Source organism: Ambystoma mexicanum, chromosome 2p (genome assembly GCF_040938575.1).
Source record: "Ambystoma mexicanum isolate Mex_15411 chromosome 2p, UKY_AmexF1_1, whole genome shotgun sequence".
NCBI classification, from domain to species: Eukaryota; Metazoa; Chordata; class Amphibia; order Caudata; family Ambystomatidae; genus Ambystoma; species Ambystoma mexicanum.
This window is the reverse complement of record NC_090923.1, coordinates 104,529,879-104,547,633: the sequence shown is the minus strand read 5'-3', so window position 1 is coordinate 104,547,633 and position 17,755 is coordinate 104,529,879. Positions and strand designations below refer to the sequence as shown.

At 43.1% G+C, this 17,755-nt stretch overlaps 1 protein-coding gene across 1 annotated transcript in view; it reads right to left on the bottom strand.

Moving 5' to 3' along the window:
* COL7A1 (collagen type VII alpha 1 chain) overlaps nt 1–17,755 on the bottom strand; it is a 782,081-nt gene that overhangs the window by 637,003 nt on the left and 127,323 nt on the right. The window contains exons 2-4 of the mRNA XM_069646196.1: nt 13,776–13,860; nt 7,532–7,712; nt 4,880–5,039 (exon numbers count right to left, since the gene is read on the bottom strand). Of these exons, the coding sequence (XP_069502297.1) occupies nt 4,880–5,039; nt 7,532–7,712; nt 13,776–13,851 (417 nt within the window). The 5' untranslated portion in view covers nt 13,852–13,860. The remainder of the gene's footprint in view (nt 1–4,879; nt 5,040–7,531; nt 7,713–13,775; nt 13,861–17,755) is intronic.

Here is a 17,755-nt window from a genome sequence, read left to right as displayed (position 1 = left end):
ATCAATTTTTATTAACCATAACACAATATTTTTCTGCAATATGGTGGAAGGTCTGCTGTCGTGGCCCAGCCTACAAAGCTTAAGTCTTGGACAATTCAACCATTTCATTTTTTATTTAATTGTTTTTTATTACGCGCTTAATACCTGAGTTGGGTTTCTAAGCGCAGATCCGGGATTCAAACCTCTGTTGCTCTGTATGGTCTTGTTTCCAAGACCAGCGCATTGCCCCTGTGCTAAACTTTGTCTAAATGCCCAATACATGCATTAAAGATTTTCTATTTTTCACATCTAATAATGTTAATCCTACTCTTTAGGATAATCTCTTCATGGGATCACCCCGTGTGTCATATGTGTATTTATGGTATTTATGTAGTGTAAATGTCGCTAGAAGGCGATGGAGCTCTCTACAAAAGGAATGGAAGAATACATTGAGAAAGGATGAGGAGGTGGGGGAGAAAAGGAGCGGTAACTCCAATCGTGAGGGTAACGAGGTGTTCCTTAAAGAGCAAGGGCTCTAGTTCTTTCCTGAAGTGTGGGAGAGAGGCGACTACCCTGATGAGTGACAGCAGAATGTGTGTTTCTGCTTCTTCTTCCCTGCCCGCATCTCTTCAATTCTTGAGGGACAATTGTCCCGCCGCGTCCAGTGCCTTGGAGGAGCTCCAGAGACGGCAGGCCTTTCAGACAGGCTGGATGGATCTCTGGCACAGCCTTGTTTGTGGTTCAGACCATCTGGTAGGTGGCAGCCCAAAGCGAACAGCCATGTGTCCGTGGCCGCCCTCATGTCTTACCATTATTTTTGGAAAACTAAACTTAAGGCCCACCTATGAGACATTAATTTTCAGCCCAGTCTCAATTTCCAGGCCACATCACTCTCTATTTGGATTCACAAGATATCATTTAAGCAAATGTTGTGAGGACAATCAGCCCCCCTTTAATTTATATTACCCCAAGATATAACCTTTAATCAAGTTATTGGTCCTCCTCCTCACTATGTACAATTCAATGTATGAGTGAATCCATCCTTGCAGTGAAAGCCCCCAGCCCACCTGCACTGCACGGGGCTGACTGCTCTCATTATGTCATTGGTGATTTGATATCATCAGCCAGTGGAGAACACATGTGTTGCATTTGGTTCAGGAAGAACATGGCAGCATTCCATGAATCTTTCAAACACAACATTGACAGTCATTGCATGAAGACTCTCAGGCCCAGCCACAACCGGACGCCTTCTGTTTTGTTTCTCCACCCCAAAGGAATGGTTGTGGGGAGGTGATCTTGGGCTGTGTGCTCTGGACAGGATGTCTCAAACACACAGATAAGTGCCGTGGATACAAAGTTTGCATGTGTCACTCCCTCAATAAAGCTTGCTCCGGTTCACTCCAGTCCACCAGTGGCTCCGTTTGACAGAGAGTGAAGGGAAAGCAAACCAAACAGCATTTAAGTAAACCCCACGACCCTGTGTTCACTTGTAATGTAGACATTGTCATACTTACCAACATGAGCCATTCCAATCTGTAGCTGCTTATCCAGTCTGTTTTTTTTCTTTTTTGCATTCAGGAATTTGTAGTTCCACTTTTCCGATTCTAAAACTCGGACTACATGTCCCAGAATGCAGAGAAAAAACCAGGACTGGAAACGCACCTACAGATTGGCAAGGGTGCATTTTGTAATTAGGTTTAAGCAGGAGATTGTGTGCTCTAGTGGGTAAGTTACAGACTATGGCGTTTGTATCCTGCCGGCTGATTTCACCAACATGATGTGATCCTGGGCAAATCACTCAGCGGCTCATCTAGCAAAGGATGTCAATGTATGTGCTGTTGGGTTGCCTGCTTGCATTTATCATGACTCTCACAGCAGAGAGATAAACAGAAGTCTTAAACGAGGTGACATCGCTTTGAGTGATATATAAGACAGGCAGCAGATACAGGTGGTGTTATATAATGAATTCCCATGGAATCCGCCCTTCCCATTATCGGGTGCTAATTTGTGAGGCATATTCCATTGGAATCCATTGGTTTTACATCTGAATGAAAATCTCATGCAGGCGTAAAACATGAAAGTATTTTACGTTTTTCTTTTACTGTCCAACCAACCCATTCAGAAATATTAAATGAAATTCCTTCTAAGGGCAGGAGCAGGTATCAAACCCATGCAATTTAGCACTGACTGTTTCCAAGAGTAGCCTTGATGCCCCTGAGCTATCCTCTCCAGCCTTTTATGCCCCTGGGCCTTCATACTCACATCTCCAAACTAAAGCAGCTGTTAGAAACCCATCTATGTTTAAAGTAAAAAATAGGGGGAGTGCCCCAAAGTCAGCAGTGGAGCGGGGCTACAATATATCATTAACAATAAGGTCCAAACTGCTGGTTAATTAATTTGTCAAAATATTTTTGAAAATAATATTTTTTGATGTATAGTGTCTCATATACTGATGTCACTTGTAAAGCGAGTTTCGTGGCTCTGTCCGACTTTAGAAGCAATCAAGAGAGTATTCAAAAAAGAAGAAAAAAGGGGACAACATTTGTTTCAATAAGTATTGTATTGCAAAAGTCAGTGAAAAAACATATGAAGTCAATGAAAATATAGTGACACTAATTGAACAATCTCGAGTGAGACACTAATACAACAAGGTCTTAAAGCAAAAAACATTAAATATTAAACGAGAAACAAGATACATCATTTTCTGTTGATGAAAAAAATATATGTATATTTCCACACAAATTGTGGTCATTTTTGCCAAACTATGGCCTTAAACAGGTCTGCCCATCAAAGAAAAGGTTATTCCTGAATTTCAGTTTCAAAATGAGCATTTCCCGCCTCCTTCTAATGGAAGCCCCCACGTATTCCGATTGGTTGCCACTTGCCACACCCTGGAATCTGCACTAAGCCATGCTAAGCTCCTATCTCCTTCATGTGCTGAGGAGTTTTGTTTTTGATCATGCCTTGCTTATATAGAGCACTGGGTATTAGCATGTATCCCTCTCCTGTGGCCAATCCCCAATAATGCTGGGGGTGGCGGTTCGATCTGGGGTGCTCACTGTGACAGCAGGAACCGTATCCACCCCTTTCCGGGGTGTCCATGTGTGACTCCCAGGTATGCAAAGGCGAGGACCTAAGTCCAGTCTCTGGCTGCACCCCACCTCACAAGCCAAATGATGGGGATCCTTAGTGTAGGAGCATCTTTCATGCCAGGCTGTTCCTCATGGGTGTTGGCCAGGAGGACCCTCAGCAAAGGAATGGGCCAGGAGGGTGCAGAGGACAATCCCTTCTACCTCACGAAATAACCCCTGGGGGCGATGAACAATCTAGATCCCCATCCCATTTGGTCTGCATTGAGCATTGAGGGTATAAGCGGGTATATACCCTAGTATTGGTTGGCTAAAGAGATGTCATCGATTCTATAGGGGACCTCTGCGGGCAGAGGGTCTGTCGCGCACAGAACGCACTGGCACTGCAAAGACGCATCCCCATTTCTGCTCCAGCGTTGGAAGCACTACACAACACTTACCATGGGATTGATGGAAATGTTGGACAGCATACAGTGGCCGCCGTGAGTACCCTTAAGCTACGAGCCCCAGGGTTTCTTAAAATGCATGCATTTGGCGTTGGCTGAGAGCTGCTTTTGACCTCACATCAACTCAGTGAGAGCCCTCCTCACTGCGAGGGGAGGTAGGGCTGTCAAGAACAGCACATCCACTCCTACAGAGATGAAGAGCACAGCGGCTAGAGGAGACGGGAGGGGTCATGATAATCTCCTAGGACATTTTGAATAGGGACATGAGGTGAAGCCCACCTCTTGGAATTATCTGTAATTCACATCAATTAAATTAGCTATAGTAGAGTGGAGGACAGAACAGGGGCAGGGCCCTGTTCTTGGAAGCAAGACCACACAGAGCAACAGAGGTTTCAATCCCGGATCCGCGCTTAGAAACCGAACTCAGGTATGGTATTAGGTGCATTGTAAGAAAACAATTAAATAAATAAATATTCTCAGCAGGGAATGAGTCCTTCCCGCTATAACCTTGACCACCCCGTTTCCTTTAACAATTTTCATCCTGGCCCTGAATATCTGGGATTTACCTTCTGCCATGATCAAGTGGCACAGCTGGTCAAGTAGCACAGCGAGTAGAGCGCTTGCTTTGACATCCGTGCAGAGCCTGCTAACTCCCGGCGGGGCCAAACTCAGCCTTTCATCCTTCAGAGGTCGATAAATGAGCACCACACACCGTGGGTAATAATAAGCAGCGCTCAGATACCTGAGGGTTCGTAGCGCTATATAAATGCCAAATTATTATTATTATTATGAAATTGACCCATTCTGTACAATCTGATGCCACATTTATTCAACCCAGGAAAGTAAAACAGGAACATCTCTTCACCGTGCCAAGCTGGTTAGCCCTTATGTGAAATAACGCCTTAAACCCCCTCAATCCATCCAAGCCCACCCCAGCTTTACGAAAGGCTAAAAATAGAAATTTGACCATCCTGGATGCAGGGTCCACAGAGGCATCCGCCAAGAAAACCGGGTTGACTCATATTAAGTTGGTCAATTGTAGCAAATTCCATTAAGGTGAAAGAGGAGTTTTATTATAGGTGGCAATGGGTGCGGTGGGTACTGGTAGCATGCAGGCGTCTCAGCTTATGGCTAAGGAATGAAAAAAAAAACAATGGGAGATGGGGAGGTATTGTAATGCACCCAAGATCAAACAGTTTGGCCAAGCGAAGAAGCCAGGACTAGAGCGCGCATCCCCTTTTTCCACAGCCACTAAGAAAGCCCAAATGTTATCATCATGATCAGAGGGTATTAATGTGACCAAATGTGATGGATCAATGACTCTTGGGTGGAACTGAAAGTGATGGGGAAGAAGCAAATTGTTACCTTTGGCACATCCCTTCGAATTGTGGTGGGTCCAAAGAAGTTATCAGCTGTGTACCTCAAGCCGGCTCCTGTCCTGGTATTTCCTCCTTTGTAGCTCATGTTACGGATGGCCTGCATCACTTGTGTGCCATTTCTGTACCGGGTGAATGTAAACTCGATCCTGAAATGCAAAAGAACATCAGGCAGCTGTTCATCAATGCCTAGGGAACGCTGGATGATGCTAAATTACTGAGCCCCAGGCCTCATTCTTATGTATCGTTGTAAGCTATTAATCGCAAAAGAATACCTGACAGGGACTCTTCTGTGATACATTTTTCTTCTGTTTAAATCATGCCATCAAGCTGCATACGTGTCAGCTCAGTTGACTAGTGACATTCACATTTTAATGCACAAATCGACTGCACATTAATCTGTTGTTAGATGGATCTGAGGCTATCCAGACAATGAATATAAGGAATGCATAAAACTGACATGGATGTATTCACCTTTCGGGATATAGAATGTGCACACACCGCAGAAGGGAGAAATCAAAACACTATAAAATAAAAAGTGGATTGTATGCCTATATACACTGTATCCAGCAGGCACAAATGAGGCAAATAATTTAAAACAATTGGTTTTATCATGATAAAGATATGTTTTCTTGTCTTGCACGTCTTGCCTTCACTGAGGAAGTGGTTTCTTTGCTTAATTGAACTTTTATTTTTCAGATTAAAGCCTCTTTAATAAAACATGTACACACATGATATATCCAGCCATTCTCTGACACTAGTAAACACCTTTGTTTACATTTATAGGAATTTTACATCTTTGCAGGAGGTTTGTAAAAATGATAACATGTTTTTTGTGTTTTGCAGGCACAGTTCTCTAGGAGGTTTGCTTTCCGTGTTCCCCATCACTTGATTTACTTTATGCTCAGCTACCACGAGAGCTCCCCCAAGCACGTCGCCACAACAAGCGTGTTGAGGCCATACTAATGGGATAAAGGCACTATGTAAATGCCAAACTATTACTACTATTACTAAGAGTTTAGAGTTCAAATGGGCTGATTTCTTTACTGCCGAACAAGTCACTAAACATTGTCTACAAAATAATCTTGATAAAGGAAGCGCCTAGTTCCTTAGTTAGTACATATCCATTTAACCATTTATTGTAGGAGATCTATCATGCACCCAAAGAAAGGTTTATAGCTGATATCACCTGTGTGCCAAGTACAAGTTAATCTCAGAAACGTGTCAGGATATATATTGAATGACCGGCAAATGCTTTGATAGCATCCTGAATGCATCAGAGGGAGAAATTAAGGAGTGCAATAACCTCCTCCGGCTGAGCGGATCTGATCAATTTTGGTTGGTTTAGAGATTGAAAAGCAGGTGAAAATAGGTGAGCAACATTCATTCAGTGGTGAATGAAGGGAGCAACCTGTTGCAGGAAGTGTGCACTGCATTGGACATTGGCATGTAATCGGGCACACAGGAAATAGAAGCAGGCTGATGGGAAAGGAGAAGAGTGCGCTTTTAGTTCTGGCAAGAAATGATAATACACAAATGTGGGTGTCAGCTGGAAAGGAAACAGAAATCTGAGCTTGGTTAGTGGCAAAGTGTATTTTGCTAAGGATGGCGGACATTAATTGTCAAGTGGGAATGTGTCAATCAGAACACGGAAGGGACTAAAAATGTAATGCAAAGGACAGCCTGTGAATCCCAAACCTCAATGTGGCTCTGTATGGGCGGTCTCCAGCAAGCACTAGTGTAGTGCCACAGAATAAAACCCACCAGCTGTATGTATAGAATGCATGATAACCCCAGTCGGGCATCTTGGCACTGATAACAGGTGTTTATTGTTATCCAACTCATTTTATCAACATCAGAAGCATGATGAGCTGAGTGGACCTGCCATCAGATCACACATAAATCACTGCAGCGGATGCATCAGTCCTTTGACCACACTGGTAAGGGGGAAGGAGGCAGAGACCCTGGTATTCTGGACCTGTGAAGTGTGTCACACTCTACTGTGGCATTCCCAAATATGAAGAGTGTTGAGAGCCCTGCAAGATGCTACTAGACAGACTGAGGTCCAGAGGAACATATACCCAGAAGACCAGGGAAATGCTGTCCCTGTGTGGTATAGCACTGTGACTACATAAGGAGAGCCGAGAGCCCTGCAAGGCTTTTTTAGACAAACTGTGGGTCAGTGGTACATATAGCCACATGCATATAGCAACAAGACCAGGGCAACAATGTCCCTGTACACTCTAGTACTGCCACCATAAGGGTGGTTTGTCCAGACCTATAGATGTAGGGATATTATAGTGTGACAACTAGTTGTTTTGAATGAGCCCTGGCCATTGGTCAGATTAATATTCCTGAGGAATGTCGCGGCCATGTTGTATATTGTGTCTAGTTGCAGTTATAGGGATGGGGACCCCAAAGGAACTCTAGACCACCCTCCTGCATTTATAATACAGTGAACTTGGGGCAGAGGCCCAAGGTACAAAAAAGGCTCATTGAGACAAAGGGATCTGGGATGCACTATATAATCACTATATATAATCACAAACTCAAAAGCATTCACTAGAGTCAATGAAGAGACCTGGTACTGAACAGCGCCATTGAAGACGAGCACTAACTTGGCAGATATTAACAAGCTTACCTGGGGTCGTCGCTGTACTGCACCACTCCAACACGCACCCCATCCTCACTGACCACGTTTACAAATGGGAGCACCAATCCTTCCATGAAATTCTTGATCATCAGGAAGTTGGCCCTTCCAATGCTTGAGGATCCGTCCACCACGAACACGACATCCGAGGAGTAGACATTGGTGCATGTCGCTGAAACCAAGAGGTGAGAAGAACATGGCTAGTCAACTGGTTGCAATTCGTAAAATTGATGATAGCTTTGACCCATCTCATATCCTCGTCCTCTGTCATCTTACATACACAGGATGCAGGTTTTTTGAGTGTACTATGCGGTGAGATTGCAATAGTCCATCCTTTGACGTTTGCGAGATTGACTAGGGTTGGATTTCGGTTTAATGATGCCTTCTTATAGATACTTAAAATGAGACCCATTGCTTTACTCCCACAAAGAGATTTTCATTTTGCAAATTGAATCAAGGATGTGTAAATCAAAAGTACCTAAAGACTACACAAACCCATCGAATTGGTATTTCATGGGATAGTCCTACACTCCCTTTATCTCCCAGTCATTTTAAGTCAATATTAGCACGATTGGTATCTACAACATTCCCATTCACTTATTTATTTATTTATTTATTTATTTATTTATTTATTTATTTACAGGACCTTTCACATGCACACTGGATCCTTGGTCGTGTCACTTCTCGGTGAAACTTTCTGAGTGCGATGGAAAATGAAGGGATACAAATTCGCTAGATCTAGGGGTCTGCCACCTCTCCAGATGTTTTGGACTGCAAATCTCATCAGCCCTTCCTAACAGAATCAATGGGTGGGTGATCATGGGAGACATAGTCCAAAACTTCTGGAGAGCCCCATGTTGGAGACCCTCTAGACCAATGCAAGAAGGCCATGGAAATACCTACACAAATCCCAGTTCGGAACAGAAGCCGCTATATATGGAAATAATCAAAGAAACATTAAAACATGTAAATCTAGATAACCCACTTCTTTCTGCCCATGTTCTGTACCTAGAGGCCTTGAGCACTCCAATGCATTCAATGTATCACGAGGACGCTCCAGCAGGACTGCGTGCCCACATCGTAACACATGCTAAAGCTAGCACCTCCTTTCTTAACATCTCTTAAACTAGATAGTAAAGTATTTGACTAGGCCTCCAATTAATTTGTCAGCTATTGCCTGCTCTCAAATATTCCTTTTCTATTCGTGAATGAACTCATAAAAAGGTGGTGCTCATCCACTTTCGAGCCCAATTGGAATATAGTGAGACGCCGCTCAGCCTGCAGTCCAGGCAAAGCCTGGGATTATTACAGTCACTTGCCACCCCTGGATCTGAGTGGTCAGCAAAACCACGATGCCACCATGGGCTTATTAAATCACGGTAGCTGATCAACCATCTTTCTCCACTGTGCGTGCCAACAAGTTCACAAAAGTTCCCCATTTATTTCATTTTTATTTTATTGCTAATAGCGCAAACCTAGCTCACGTGCAATAAAAAGTCCAAAATCGGGTTGCGCATTTCATTCAGTAGCACAGCACTGCTGGTGGAGGGAAGGGGGCCACTTTATTTGTCTGGCAGTTACAGTTAAAATAGTCACATTTTTAGTGATTTGTGGAACTGGAAGTTGGTGAGGTCATTTCAAGCCTCTGCCTGGATTGAGTTCCAGATGTTTGGGGCATGGCAGGAGAACGACTGCTTGTGTGTCCTCTCTTTGCTGCCTACCTTAGACTCCAACCTTTTCATAGTTTTGCTGTGTGGGGTGCAAAGGCCTCTCAGAGGTGTAGAGTTTAGCCACCAAGTATTTTGCTGTTCCCCTTGAGGGTGCTTTGTAGGTGATACATGCAGTTTTAAATATGATCCTGGTGGGAAGGAGGAGCCAGAGAGGCTCTGGTAGTTTCGGAGATCTGGAAAGATAGAGTCCTATGGTCCAACCCAATACCCAGGATTCTGCCTTTTCACAGTACGCTCCACGTAAGATCCTTGCTCATACAACTTTAATGGGACTTTAATGGGACTCAACCTATCCACAGCAGTGACCGCCAGTTGGGGTTTACCTCATCAGGCTGACTCAGTGCTCAATCAATGTTTATCACAAACATTTAGAAAAAATGACCTCTGATGAACCAAAACTGCTGAATGGTGTTCAATGCCATAACATCAATAACTGTGTAGATTAGCGGTATTTTATCCAATAACTAATTGGTGGCATGGCCAACTTACATCCCAAGAACCTATGGATGAAATGTAACCTTTGCCTTTCTTTCACTCACTTATCAATACAATCATGCAAATCACAATCTGCAAAAACCTCTCACTGAATGAAATCATGTTCACCCTCAAGGTTTCCAAAGTGTTTTCTGTGATTATGACCCGGCGTCTCCCTCATTTAGACGAATGTTCCATTCTATGAACTGAACTACCAAAGAACTACCAAAGAACTGCTATTCTATGACCTGCATTTATACAAGCAATAGGGGTTCCCCTTTGTGCAAACGTGAGACGAGGCAGAGTATACTTATTAAACAGACAACAAAATACCCACGCTTATGACAATCATCATTCTTGTCATTTATTGCAGTTATTTCTTTAAAAGTTGAGAACAATGTGCTTCAAGAGTCACATGAAACCAGAGACGTCCTCAGAGTGCAAGCTTAATTTAATACAAAGACAGAGTGTTTTTTTATATTTAAATTCTTAAAACTTATAAATCTTTTTTACATAAACTTAGTAGAAATATTGAAAAAAGAAAAAACATAAGACAAAACATTCACACTATATACATGAATCACATGACAAAACAGAAGTAAACCATCATTATGGAACAATTCAAATGTTTTTTTTGGTTTTTGCCAGTTTAGTTGGATAAACCTGCAGGAGACAGATTGTTGCTGCCAGGGTGTATTAAAAATTACACTGGTAGGTTGGTAGAAGGTGTAGACATGGTTAATTAATAAACATGACCTTATTATCTGCCGTTGACCTGCAGCTCTCCAAGAACATTACAGCTTGGAAGATCTGCAGACTGTGCTTCATCGACCTTATCATTCCCTCCCTTATCGCACCCTATGGGCAGAATGATCGGCTTCAGAGCATTCGACAAGCCTTTAATGAGCTTCTAAAACTGTACATTTGTTTCAGCTTTTTGGGGGGGGGGGCTTTATACTCTACAGGCTCTATGACTAGTACGCCCTCAATCTGTCACTGCGTTTCTGTGCCTTAAAGGTTGGTGAGATGCTAGCCAGTTAAACATCCAAAGATAAAGTAAGGTAAGGTTCAGAATTTAGCACATTACCTAACTTATAACATACTGTAGTTATGTGATAAGCAATAGATGATGATGTTAGACAAGGCAATAAATTCTGGTTTCTGGGGATTGATGTTTGGGTTCCCTGTGTGGTATTTCAGGAATTAGGGAACCGAGGCTTCATTTCATCCAGTTCCGTAGAGCCACAACCTATTTATATGTCTTTTATCTTACAAGTGTTGGCACTTGAACTACAACTTCCACAATACAATCGTTCTTGACCCTTGCAACCTCTCCTTTAGAGAAACCCTCACCACAATTTGAGGCTCATTCTTTTACAAATAGGATAGGTTGTCCAACGCTGGGCCTCGAGGACCGGAATCCTGGTGGGTTTTCAGGATATCCCTAATTAATATTCATGAGTGAAAATGTGCATACATTTAGAATCATTGTATGCAAATTTATGTCATGAATATTGATGAGAGAGTATCCTGAAAAGCCGGAATGGATTTGGCCTTCGAGGCCTGAGGTTGGACAACCCTGTATAAATCGATTCTAGATATCAACCCGTACAGTAAGAGCCCTAGTCCTGAGCCTAACCATGGGCTAATCCTAGCCATGGCCGTAGCCCTGACCCTAGACATGGTCACAGACCTGGAGTCTAACCTTGATTGTTATCTCTGAATCTTGTGCTGCATTTTTCATGGTTTTTAGCTACTCTAATCTTTCTCCCATTTGAGATTCCAATCTCCTTCCTCTTTGGACATTGCCCAGAAAATACCTGATCCTCTCCTGCAGATCGTCTGCCTCTTGCACCCGATTTAAATTTACCTCCCAATATCGGGGCCTGTCAACCCCAAACCCTTTAACACTGGTGTCAAGTGATTTTACCGAATATATAATACTGAAAAAAATGTCTGCGAATAGAAACAATGAAAAAATCGTGAAACTTTAAAAAGAATATATGTGGGGGGTGGGGTAAGGGGTTAAAACTGGTAGGGAGCGGGTTAGTGTGGGGTTTTTTGGGGGGCCAAATAAAAAATAATCTATATTTTTTCGTTGTTTATGTTTCGTTGAAAAAGGTTCCATTGAAAATGTTTTCAGCAAAATCACATGGAACCTTTAAAACCACACACTTGTGCAAACAAGGATTACTTTAAACAGAAATTATAAATGTCCCAATATTGAGGGTGAATGAATGAAGCATCTCAAATTAAGTATCTATTACACAATTCACTATGGCCGTGAAGGCTGCGGCTCGATCGTTGCGTGACTCCATTACATTCTGGTCTTTTGGCTGATCCACTGTAATCCATTCCTACACTGTCAAACATTGGGCAGCAGAAGAGGCTTCTTAGTGGAATTCTTGGTCAATTCTTGATCGAAAACACTGTGCTGATGGTGACACTAAACCTGAAACAAGATCATCAGTAATAATAGTTTGGACAGTTGCAAGGCTTCTGCACCTGCCTCATTGTTCCCATGGACTGCACGGAGCACTCGAAGGACTATCCCTAAACAACGGGCTCAGAGCATTCTGCAGCTCCCGGTGCAGCACCCCAAAAGCTGATATTTTGAGATTGTTAGTGTTTGCTCCAGTGGAAGGAAAAGTATCGGCATGGTGGGTCTTGGGGTCTACGAAGCCACAGACCACAATATTGAGGTCTTCTGCATCCTCTAACCCATCACAGGCCATTTGCTTACACCCCAGACCACCGGCCCTCCTTCAAATGTATCTGGTCACTGGCAAAAAATTCTGTAATGTTTCTTAGTGGTACACTAAACTTCAAACCATCGTATTTATGCTCAATGAATACGCCGATAGAGGGCTAACATCTGTAGAACCTCTGTCCGTGAAGCAGCGAGGAGGGCGATCTTTGATATGTCACAGGTTGATGCCACATTTACACAGTACTGACAAATACTCTATGACGCTGTGGCTGGGCACACATTCCGGCTTGATCAGCATCTCTCATCTGAGTCACAATGCAGGCAGTGGCTATATGCATGCCCAGACCCGCGCCACTTTTGGCTCACACAGTGAGTTGCTGGCAGTTCACAGGCAGATCTGATCCTGGGGCATGTCTGGAATGGCTGGATATTTCAGAAGTGTTTTATCTGATTATCGGCCTTGTATCAATGGCCTGAAAATCCCTAAGCCAGGGGTCTCCAACCTTTGGATCCCCAGACGTTTTGGACTACAACTCGCATCACCCCTGAGCCAGCCTAGCCAATGGTTAGGAGGCATGGGAGTTGTAGTCAAAACATCTGGAGACCTCCAGAGTTGCAGATCTCTTGCCAAGGCAATTTGCAGCCCTTTTAAGGCAGCAAGAGTTGTGAAGGACTCCAGATTTTACAATCTGGATGGAGAGCTGGGATAACGTATAATGCACTTTTAGATCTGCTGATGGAAATCTAATGTTACTAGGAGAGATTTTTGGAGGAGGTGTTCGACAATGTCGTCTTTGGTCATTTTGCAATGCACTTTAGTCTCTTTCCATAAACCATTCCACAAAATTTACAACGGTTGATCTCTGTCCATTCATTTGTTTGCTAACTTTAGGATCAGACATTCACTCCTCCAGGGACTCTTTTGAAAGAATGTTCCATACTCTCCCAAACATTTATCAAGGGAATTTGAGACAGGATCAGAATTATAGAAGGCTCCTTTTATTTGAAGGAACAAGCCTGCGTGACATGGATGGCTTCCGGACTGAAGTAACTGTAGATCTATAAGGACGATACTCTACATGAAAGTGTCTTTATTCTACAAAGTACAGATATTTAAAGGCCTTATGACTGTCTCGAGCAGGCTTTTATTAATAAGCCACCCAATAAACTAGGTTTCTATTAATTACATTGTAATGTAAGGAGAAATGAATGCTTGGAAAATGATAACATTTGTGTCCGGGTGCCCGAATATTCCCTGAGCACCCCTCCAACACATACTAACATCAAGGAAATATAACCAGCTTGAGTCCCATGCCCTTACCTCGCTGGCCTTCCACTCCTGCTGGTGAGAATAGCACACTGTAGAGCACCGTGAATAACAGGATCCACGCCTTCATCGTCGGAGCCTAGAGAAGGAGGAAGAAAAAAGATGGGGCATTAGAATCCTGCTGAGAGAGTGCATGGGATGCCTGAATAGGCTTAAACCTTGGCTTTCCTACTACCCCCAAATATTCACTGTCCCCCTCCCCACGTTGTTCTATGGATTCGAGGGGGCTGTGCAAGAGTCCTGATATTTATGATCATTAACACATTCCGATTATCCTGGGGTTCTCCATGGTTATCACAAACTTCTCTTTGGTTATACTAGGCTTCTCAATGGTTACCCTAGACTTTTCCATTGTTACCCTAGACTTCAGCATGGATACCCTGGACTTCTCTGTGGTTATCATAGACTTCTGCTTGGTTATACTAGGCTTCTCCATAGTTACCGTAGACTGCTCCATGGTTCTCATAGATGTTTCCATGGTTATCATAGGCTTCTCCATGGATACCCTAGATTTCGCTGTGGTTATCACAGACTTCTCCTTGGTTATACTAGGCTTCTCCACGGTTACCCTCGACTTGTCTATGGTTACCATAGACTACTCCATTGAGTAGTCTATGGTTACCATAGACTACTCTGTGGTTATCATAGACTTCGCCTTGGTTATCCTAGGCTTCCCCATGGTTACCCTAGACTGCTCCATTGTTATCATAGATGTTTCAATGGTTATCATAGGCTTCTCCATGGATACCCTAGACTTCTCTGTGGTTATCATAGACTTCTCGTTGGTTATACTAGGCTTCTCAATGGTTACCCTAGACTTTTCCATTGTTACCCTAGACTTCAGCATGGATACCCTGGACTTCACTGTGGTTATCACAGACTTCTCCTTGGTTATGCTAGGCTTCTCCATTGTTACCCTAGACTTGTCCATGGTTACCCTAGACTTCTCCATGGATACCCTAGACTTCTCTGTGGTTATCATAGACTTCTCCTTGGTTATACTAGGCTTCTCCGTGGTTACCCTAGACTGCTCCATGGTTCTCATAGATGTTTCCATGGTTATCATAGGCTTCTCCGTGGATACACTAGACTACTCTGTGCTTATCATAGACTTCTCCTTGCTTATACTAGGCTTCTCCATGGCTACCCTAGACTGCTCCATGGTTCTCGTAGATGTTTCCATGGTTATCATAGGCTTCTCCATGGATACCCTAGACTTCACTGTGGTTATCACAGACTTCTCCTTGGTTATGCTAGGCTTCTCCATTGTTACCCATGACTTGTCCATGGTTACCCTAGACTTCTCCATGGATACCCTAGACTTCTCTGTGGTTATCATAGACTTCTCCTTGGTTATACTAGGCTTCTCCATAGTTACCGTAGACTGCTCCATGGTTCTCATAGATGTTTCCATGGTTATCATAGGCTTCTCCATGGATACCCTAGACTTTGCTGTGGTTATCACAGACTTCTCCTTGGTTATAATAGGCTTCTCCATGGTTACCCTCGACTTGTCCATGGTTACCCTAGACTACTCCATGGATACCCTAGACTTCTCTGTGGTTATCATAGACTTCGCCTTGGTTATCCTAGGCTTCCCCATGGTTACCCTAGACTGCTCCATGGTTATCATAGATGTTTCCATGGTTATCATAGGCTTCTCCATGGATACCCTAGACTTCTCTGTGGTTATCATAGACTTCTCCTTGGTTATACTAGGCTTCTCAATGGTTACCCTATACTGCTCCATGGTTCTCATAGATGTTTCCATGGTTATCATAGGCTTCTCCATGGATACCCTAGACTTCTCTGTGGTTATCATAGACTTCTCCTTGGTTATACTAGGCTTCTCCGTGGTTACTGTAGACTGCTCCATGGTTCTCATAGATGTTTCCATGGTTATCATAGGCTTCTCCATGGATACCCTAGACTTCTCTGTGGTTATCATAGACTTCTCCTTGGTTATACTAGGCTTCTCCATGGTTACCGTAGACTGCTCCATGGTTCTCATAGATGTTTCCATGGTTATCATAGGCTTCTCCATGGATACCCTAGACTTCTCTGTGGTTATCACAGACTTCTCCTTGGTTATACTAGGCTTCTCCATGGTTACCCTAGACTTGTCCATGGTTACCCTAGACTTCTCCATGGATACCCTAGACTTCTCTGTGGTTATCATAGACTTCTCCTTGGTTATCCTAGACTTCTCTATGGTTTCCCTAGACTGCTCTATGGTTATCATAGATGTTTCCATGGTTATCATAGGCTTCTTCATGGATACCCTAGACTTCTCTGTGGTTATCATAGACTTCTCCTTGGTTATCCTAGGCTTCTACATGGTTACCATAGACTTCTCCATGGTTATCGTAGATGTTTCCATTGTTATCATAGGTTTCTCCATGGATACCCTAGACTTCTCTGTGGTTATCACGGACTTCTCCTTGGTTATACTAGGCTTCTCCATGGTTAAACTAGACTTGTCCATGGTTACCCTAGACTTCTCTGTGGGTATCAGAGACTTCTCTTTGGTTATCCTAGACTGCTCCATGTTTATCATAGTTGTTTCCATGGTTATCATAGGCTTCTTCATGGATACTCTAGACTTCTCTGTGGTTATCATAGACTTCTCCTTGGTTATCCTAGGCTTGCCCATGGTTACCCTAGACTGATCCATGGTTATCATAGATGTTTCCATGGTTATCCTAGGTTTCTCCATGGATACCCTAGACTGCTCCATGGTTATCATAGATGTTTCCATGGTTATCCTAGGTTTCTCCATGGATACCCTAGACTGATCCATGGTTATCATAGATGTTTCCATGGTTATCATAGGCTTCTCCATGGATACCCTAGTCGTCTCTGTGGTTATCACAGACTTATCCTTGGTTATCCTAGGCTTCCCCATGGTTACCCTAGACTGATCCATGGTTATCATAGATGTTTCCATGGTAATCCTAGGCTTCTCCATGATGTGACTATAATGACCATGGCGTGTCCATGACTTTTAGCATGGTTCCATCAGGTTGATGGTATTGAAGGGGGAGAGGATGTCCTAACTTCTGTAATTGGTGTTAGATTTTTGTGAATCATAATTACATCACATTAATTGTTATGATTGTATGCATCAGTGAAGAAGGATTGAAAAGTGATTAAACTATAAACAGTATGGTAATAATGATATCAACAAACCCTGGGAACCATGGAAACAAGTATAGTTGTTTCCATGGTTTTGCCAGACTCCCCTTGGGGGAATGGATAAGATCCATGTACTCCAGACTCACAACCTGGCAATGCTAATAGAACTGAGGTTTGAATAGCAAATGCAATGTAGCAGAAATATTTAAGCTCTCCCACTAAATAGTCTAGTAAGATGAATGTGCTGTTCTAATTCCCATTGCCTGGCCATTGGCTGGAAGTATAGCTCTTGGAAGCAAAACAACACAGAGCATCAGGGTTCAGATCCCAGTCCCACGCTTAGAGACTGGTCTCCGGTGTTAAGTGTGTGTAGTAAAAGATTAATGAATTAATGATTTGTTGAAATTCAGATCAAGTGTTTTTTAAGCATTTAGGGTATGACTGCATGGAGTAGTTCGGGGGGATTTCCCAAAGAACATTTGGGTATACTGGCCCAGTAGAGCTATCTCAACCATGATGTCTGGGGCACATAGCTACACTCTGGGTCTGCCCTTACAACCAATGGTCTGCACACCCTGAACCACGTAGCTGTGATGGACACTTCAGTTGCTGTGTCTTGAGGTGACTCACACCTCCAGCCAAATTTCGACCATCCCCACTTCCAACCTGGTCTATGAACTTCCTTCCCTTAAACCAAAGTTGCTGCACATTTTATCATCCGGAAGAACCCAATCATCAACTCTAATCCAAGCACAACCATTTCCTAGAATAAAGAAAATGTGAGAGATGACATGGTGTGTATTTTGGCAAAAGAAGCTACTAAAAACAGGCATTCAGAA